At 41.0% G+C, this 7,014-nt stretch overlaps 1 protein-coding gene across 1 annotated transcript in view; it reads left to right on the forward strand.

Moving 5' to 3' along the window:
- The first annotated feature begins 2,646 nt into the window (after positions 1–2,646).
- LOC102477711 (HLA class II histocompatibility antigen, DP alpha 1 chain) overlaps positions 2,647–7,014 on the forward strand; it is an 11,102-nt gene continuing 6,734 nt past the window's right edge. The window contains exons 1-4 of the mRNA XM_006165937.3: positions 2,647–2,746; positions 3,912–4,157; positions 4,455–4,736; positions 5,210–5,376. Coding sequence (XP_006165999.1) covers positions 2,647–2,746; positions 3,912–4,157; positions 4,455–4,736; positions 5,210–5,364 — 783 coding nt within the window. The 3' untranslated portion in view covers positions 5,365–5,376. The remainder of the gene's footprint in view (positions 2,747–3,911; positions 4,158–4,454; positions 4,737–5,209; positions 5,377–7,014) is intronic.

A 7,014-nucleotide genomic window follows, 5' to 3' on the forward strand; every position in this document is an offset into this window, starting at 1 on the left:
TGTGCGTGCGTGCCCAAGATCCCGAGAGGAGAATGGAGGAGAAGAGATTGCAGCATGACCATCCCCCTGGGGGATGATTTCTCGCTTTTTGTCTCTATGTCTCTCTCTGTTTGTCTGGCGAGTGCACGTGCCCTATAGCAAAAACTTCTCAAAAAAAGAAAAAAGAAATAAAAAACAATATATAAAAAAAGAGAAAGACTAGTATACCCATCCTAGAACTTAAAAATGAGTCATGGGGTCTGTCGTGCCTCTGCTTGATGAAGGGTTTAGAATTAGCACTCATTCAAATATTCTTTCTCCCAGAGGTCTGTTAGTGCAAGGTACAGGGGACCCAAGTCCCTTCTGTAGAATAGTCATTCAGGTTGTAATGGCTCAGTCTAATAACCTCACATCTAGAAGTATAGACATATCAGCTATGTAAGTTTAATAAGTAGGCAAGTTTAAGGACATTATATTTTTTGGATTTCAGTTCTTTGTCTTCAATGTGGGGATTATATAACTTACCTTTACAATAATGCTCTAGGGTTGAATGAGATAAATCTAAATAGCTTTGAAAAGAAATTTTTTACCATAGCTAATACAAATAGATCAGTCTATGAGGAAAAAAATGAAATAAAAAAACCCATCAAATTCTCTACCTTCCCAAAAGTATGACTCTATTGCGCTTATGGTGAATATTTTACACTTTCAAAGAATATTACACCCTGTTTACCAAACTTATGGATATGATCCTGTTTGACTATAAATTCTAGTAAAGAAAATGTCAAGCTGGCATTATTTCTTTATGTAGATATTAAAATGAAAATAAAATGGTAGCATTGGGGACAGTGACAGTGCAGCAGTTAAGTGCCATGCACAGAAAACCAGATCCTAGGTTAGTCTGTGGCATGGTGGTTAGGGTAGCTGGATCTCACATGGCTGACTGCACAGTTTTAGTCCCAGACATGGTGGCTTCAGAAACACACCAAGCACGTGTGGGTGAATGCCCAAGATCTTGATGGGATGGAGAAATAGAGGAAAAATTATTGCAGTGTTACTTACCACACCCCATTGAGGGTTACTCTCTCTATCTTTGGCAAGTGCACATGCGCTCTGGCAAAAAAATAAAAACAAGGGACCAGCAGATGGCATAATGGCTATGTTGCTGGATTCCCAAGTAGTCGATTGCGGTTCAAGTCCCGGACCGGTGGCTTGAATTCACTCCGGGCACGTGTGCATGCATGCCTAAGATCTCAAGAGGAGAATGGAGAAGGGATTGTGGTATGGCCCTCCTCCCTTGGTGGTGATTTTTCGCTTTCTGTCTGTTTCTCTTTGTCTTTCTGGAGAGTGCACGTGCCCAATAACAAAAAATCTCTCAAGCAAACAAACAAACAAAAACAAGCAAATATAAAATTCAAGAGAAAAAATGATATAACATAAGGTATCTTTTCGGAATAAACACTCAGTATAGAATTGTGTCAGAAAAACTCCATTTCTTCAGTAAAACTGCCTTGGTTTGACTCCTTTCCTTGCTATTGGCATGTAATAGACAATTAGACAGACACTTCTCATGTCTCGGGTAGTTTATTTTTAGAGTAGACATTAATACTATCTACCCCAGGTTTGATGTGAGAATTAAATGAAATAATATTTGTGAAGCACTAAAAATAGCATCTGTCATGTAGTAATTGTTAATATTTAATTATTATTTATGCACAAGTCCAGACTACCATAGAACAAGAAAAAATATTGACATAATATACTTGGTTATAACATTATATATTAAATGTTTTGTGATCTGATATATGAATATCAAAGAAATACTTTAAAATAAAAAAATAGAAAAGTAATTTTCTAAAAACAATAAAATAAACATTACTTGCAAGAGGGAAGCATTAGAGAAATTCCTTTTAAAGACAAGATCAGAATACAGATGCCCTGGGTCTGGCTCAGAGGTGCAATACTAATGTGCAGTTGAGGTGCTCCTGAATCCATGTGGAAGATCCTGTGTTCAGTTCCTCGGATGACCTGTAACAGGGGACTCATGCCCATGATCTCTGTCAGAAAAAGACCATGTTGAGGGGACTCGCCTTTCTCCTGCTCTGTCTCTGACTCTTGCACTCATGAAAAGAATAATACAAACTTAAAAAAAAGGTGCCCATTGTTACCATACATAATGTATTATATAAAAACAAAATAAAATGAATAATAATTTAAAGAAAGAATTATTTTCAGACAACTTAGGTACTAGGATAACTCAAAAAGAAATTTGAAAAACATGCAGAACCTCACAGAGATGTATGATGGTTATATATAAATCAGAAATTGCAGTGAAAAAAATCTGGATAATATATAATAAGAAGAATATATAACTCATTTTCTCTAACTCTGGAAATGAACTACGAATTGAAATTCCCTCGGCCGTGCTGGTCCCTGAGGATTCTCCCATCTCTTCCCCAGCCCCTTCTAGTATTCTCTTTACCTGGCAACAGAGAATCAGTTGTATTATTTCCCTGATTGGTTAAGCCTAGCCTTGCTGCTTCCTCTTCCCCGCTTTATGGCCATTTTCAGGTGATAGCTCATATTTTCAAGAGCTCTTGTCCGCCCCCACCCGTCCCCAGTTCCTTGTCACTGTTCCTGTGCTCACAGTGGGTTATATACTCCAGAATGCGTGCCCCAAAGAGAATGTTCCAGACCAAAGCTGTCATACTGAGTGCCCTCTCCTTGGCTTACTTGCTGAGTCTTCAGGGAGCTGGGGCCATCAAGGGTGAGTGCCCAGGAGCAGGGGGTGAGAAGTGGGGGACAGGCTACCACAAATTGTAAATTTAGAAATGAGGGGTTTTGGGGATTCATTGATCTATTTACTCTGTCTTCTTTCTTTCTTCACTGCCTTGTGTGAGTCCCATTTGTGCTCCCTCCTGACAATAATAACAATAAAAGTTACTTACTAGACATCTATTTATATTTCACAAGAAACTTCAATGGTGATATTATTTATTACCTGTGAGTCAGAGATGAAAAGAAAAAAAAAACAAAGTTCAAAAAGATGAACACATTTTCCAAGGTTACACACCAATCTGCAGAGCAAAAATTTAAGTGTAGATCTAATTCTGATGATCATTCTTTGCATCCCTCAGACTCCTGCACACAGTGAATTTCAAATTAAACCCTAAGGGGTTCCACGCCCCTCATCTCTCCTGGTACCCCAGCCTCTGCTTTGTGTGGCTGCTTTTGGGGACCTGAAGGCATGGGCTCTGAGTGTTGGCATATAGGACAGAAAGTGTCGAGGGTGTTCCTGTGTTCCTCCCTCCCTCCCAGGATCCTAGGATGCTGCCAGGATCTCTGTGGTTGGGTTGCATGCCTTCTTCTTCCAGGACAGTGATTTTCATGTTTTTGCTGACCCCATGATTCAGGTCCTGAGTGACCAGGGGTATTATTGCTGCACTGGGAGATCTAGTCTGGATAATCACAAGGACTCAGTCAGCAATTATAAATCATGATGAATGCTTAGTTCTCTGCTGCTGACCTCAGGAAGCATCAAGCCTGATCCTGATACTGCCATCTTAAATGCACTGCTATGAAAATTTGGAATTGATAACAAAAGATGCACATTGACCTTCAGTTTTATTTAAGGTGGAGGTTGGTGGGTAGAAGTAAAGAGGAGGTAAGACCGGGGAGTACCTATTGCCCTGCTGATGGTTACTTGAGTTGTTTCCAATGTTGTATCATAATAAACACCATAGTAAACATATCTTGATACCAATATATTTTGGATCCTTGATAGATATTACTAATTATCTCAGCTGTATCTGTAGTGCTTTCTTCCCCTTTGGTTTTTTTTCTCTCTCTCTCTCTCAACATTCTCTGGCCTCTGCTGCTTACATATTGATACTTAATGTTTTGTCATGTTTTCCTGTACTTTCTTTATACAGCAGATCACGTGTCAATTTATTTAGTATTAGCACAATCTCATAGACCTTCAGGGGAGTGTATGTTCCAGTTTGATGGGGATGAGGTGTTTTATGTGGATTTGGACAAGAAGGAGACAATCTGGCATATGGAGGAGTTTGGCCACGCCTTTTCCTATGAGGCTCAAGATGGGCTGAAGAACCTTGCCGTAGCAAAGGAAAACCTGATTATCATGATACGGCGTTCCAACCACACCCAGGCCTCCAACGGTATGACCATCTTTGCTTCTTCCTTTGCCCAGCTGGAAAGGGATGGGAGGGCCCTTCCCCTCGCACAGAGTAGGAGAATCAAATGCCCACTGTAGAGCTGTCCTCTACCTCTGGTGCCCTTGGACTTATTCCAGGACAGCTGAGGGGTTGCATCATCCCTTCGCACCCAAGAGGGAGGTTGAGCTGGGAGAGGTTGATCAGTGGAATGTCTGAGCCCGAGGTAGATGGGGCCCCAAAGGAGGAGCTTCTGTGATTTGTCCCAGAACGGTGGACTCACCAGATCTTATCTTTTCCCAGAGCCTCCTGAGGTGACTGTGTTTCCAAAGAAGTCTGTGGAGCTGGGCCAGCCCAACGTCCTCATCTGCCACGTGGACAAGTTTTTCCCTCCGGTGCTCAATGTGACATGGCTGCGCAATGGACAGCCGGTCACTGACGGTGTCACCGAGAGCCTTTTTCTGCCAAGCACAGAGTTCAGATTCCACAAGTTCCTGTACCTGACCTTTGTGCCCTCAGCTGAGGACGTCTATGACTGCAGGGTGGAGCACTGGGGCCTGGAAGAGCCACTCCTCATGCATTGGGGTATGGAGCCTCTAAGCTCCCCCAAATCTCCCTGGCACCCGCTATTCTTGGGACCTGATATTTTCTATACCCAGTTTCCTAGTTTTCTCCTTATTTTACCTTTTTCTTTTTATTAGAACGATTTTTACTATTGAACACATGCACTTGCCAGAGAAACAGAGAGACAGAAAGCAAGAAATCACTCCTCAGGGGGGATGGCCATACAACAATCCCTTCTCTTCCATTCTCCTCTTGGGATTTTGAGCATGCATAAACATGCAGCTGGGGTGAGTTTTAAGCTGCCGGGTACAGGACTCAAACCACAGTTGACTGAATATATGGGAATTTAGAGAAGTAATCATGATGCCATCTGCTGGTCTCCCTTTCCTTATTCTAACTTGTCACCAAATAGTCCATAACCTTCAACCACCACATTATCCCAGACCCCACTTCTCCCCACACCTGCTGACCCCATCTCTTTCTTCTTCCCCCAGAGGCCCAGGAGTCCATCCTGGTGCCTGAGACGACAGAGACTGTGGTCTGTGCCCTGGGCCTGGTGCTGGGCCTGGTGGGCATCATCGTTAGCACCGTCTTCATCATAAAGGACCTGCATTCCAGTCGCAACCCCTGGGTTCAGGGGCCCCTGTGAGTTATTGCAGAGGTGAGGATCTTGGGATACAGCCAGAGGACGAGAGGAGGGAGCCTAGGATCTATAGTGTATAAAGAAAGGAGGAAAAATTAAATTCAATAATTGTCTGTTGATCCCTTAATGGATTAAAAGCATTGAGCCACACAACAATATCATTAATAACTTACTGAGTACTTAATATGCTTAGGCAGTATTGTGAGCATTTACAGTTATTGACTTGTTTTATCATCACAAATAGTGTCCGTGAGGTAGGTACTCTTATTGTTATTTTACACACCAGATACACATAAATTTTTTATATGCACAGAGACATTAAATGACTTGACTAAAGTCACACAGCTAGGAAGTGGTGGGGCAGCTAGGAAGTATTGATTTGCAGGAAATCCGTGTATAGTCTTGTGAGTAGTCTCTTATCAGTTTTAGTGATTGCAAATGTTTTTTCTTAATCTTACTTCTGGCAACTTCTTCCTTGGTTTCCTTTATTGAACAGAAATCTTTAATATTTTAAAATCAAATCTAATTTTTTTTATTTCATGCTTTTGACTCTCTGATTTTTTTAAAACAAGAAGTCTTCTGCATGCTAACATCTCAAAGACAGTCTTAAAATATCTCATGTAATTTTTTTTTAAGAGAAGTTTTTGCTATAAGGTGCGTGTGCTCACCAGAAAGACAGAGAGAGAGAGACAGAAGTGAGAAATCACCCCCCACACACAGGGAGGATGGCCACGCTGCAATCCTTTCTCCTCTATTCTCCTCTTAGGATCTTGGGCACGCACGCACACATGCCCGGCATGAGTTTAAGTCACTGGATCCAGGACTATAACTGCAGTCAACTACATGGTAGTCCAGTGACATAGCCATTACGCTAACTGCTGGTACCTATCTCATGTAGTTTTAAATTTCACATTTACTGCTTTAATTCATTTTGGAATCTGCCTTTTTGTTTGATTGAGATAAAGATTTATTTTTTTCCATTTAGTGGGACAAGTTTCCCAACTACTAATTGGTTCATGTTCTCTTTATAAGCTTGCAGTACTCTCTTTGTTATATTGAAAGTTCCCATATAGATGGATCTGTGTCTGAGCTCTATTTTGTTCCATTTGTCTTTTTTTGTGCTAATGTCATAGTTTTTATTTATTTATTTATTTTTTGAGAGGTTTTCTTGCTATAGGGCATGTGTGCTCACCAGAAAGACAGAGAGAGACAGAGAGATGGAAAGCAAGAAAAAAAAAAAACCTATGCATGATGGCCACACTGCAATCCCTTCTCCTCCATTCTCCTCTTGGGATCTTGGGCACACGTGCACATTCGCCTGGAGTGAGTTTAACCCACTGGATCTGGGACTTAAACCGTGGTCCACTACATGGGAGTCCAGCGACATAGCTATTATGCCAACTGCTGGTCCCCGTAGTGTTTTGATACTATGATGTAGTATGTGTAGGACAGATTCTCTCTTTTTCTTTGTTCAGTACATTTGTTATTGCATATAAATTTTGAGTTAGATTTATCAATTGTCCCAAAATTATTTTTTTCTGAAACTTTAAAAAAAATCTCAGTTAATTTATATTCATTCCCTAAGCATCCTCACAGCATACAAAATGTGATTTCCCATCCAGAATATACTACATAGTGGCTTAATCATGCATGTTA

The sequence above is a fragment of the Tupaia chinensis genome, unplaced genomic scaffold, assembly GCF_000334495.1.
Source record: "Tupaia chinensis unplaced genomic scaffold, TupChi_1.0 Scaffold144100_1, whole genome shotgun sequence".
In the NCBI taxonomy this organism is placed as follows: Eukaryota; Metazoa; Chordata; class Mammalia; order Scandentia; family Tupaiidae; genus Tupaia; species Tupaia belangeri.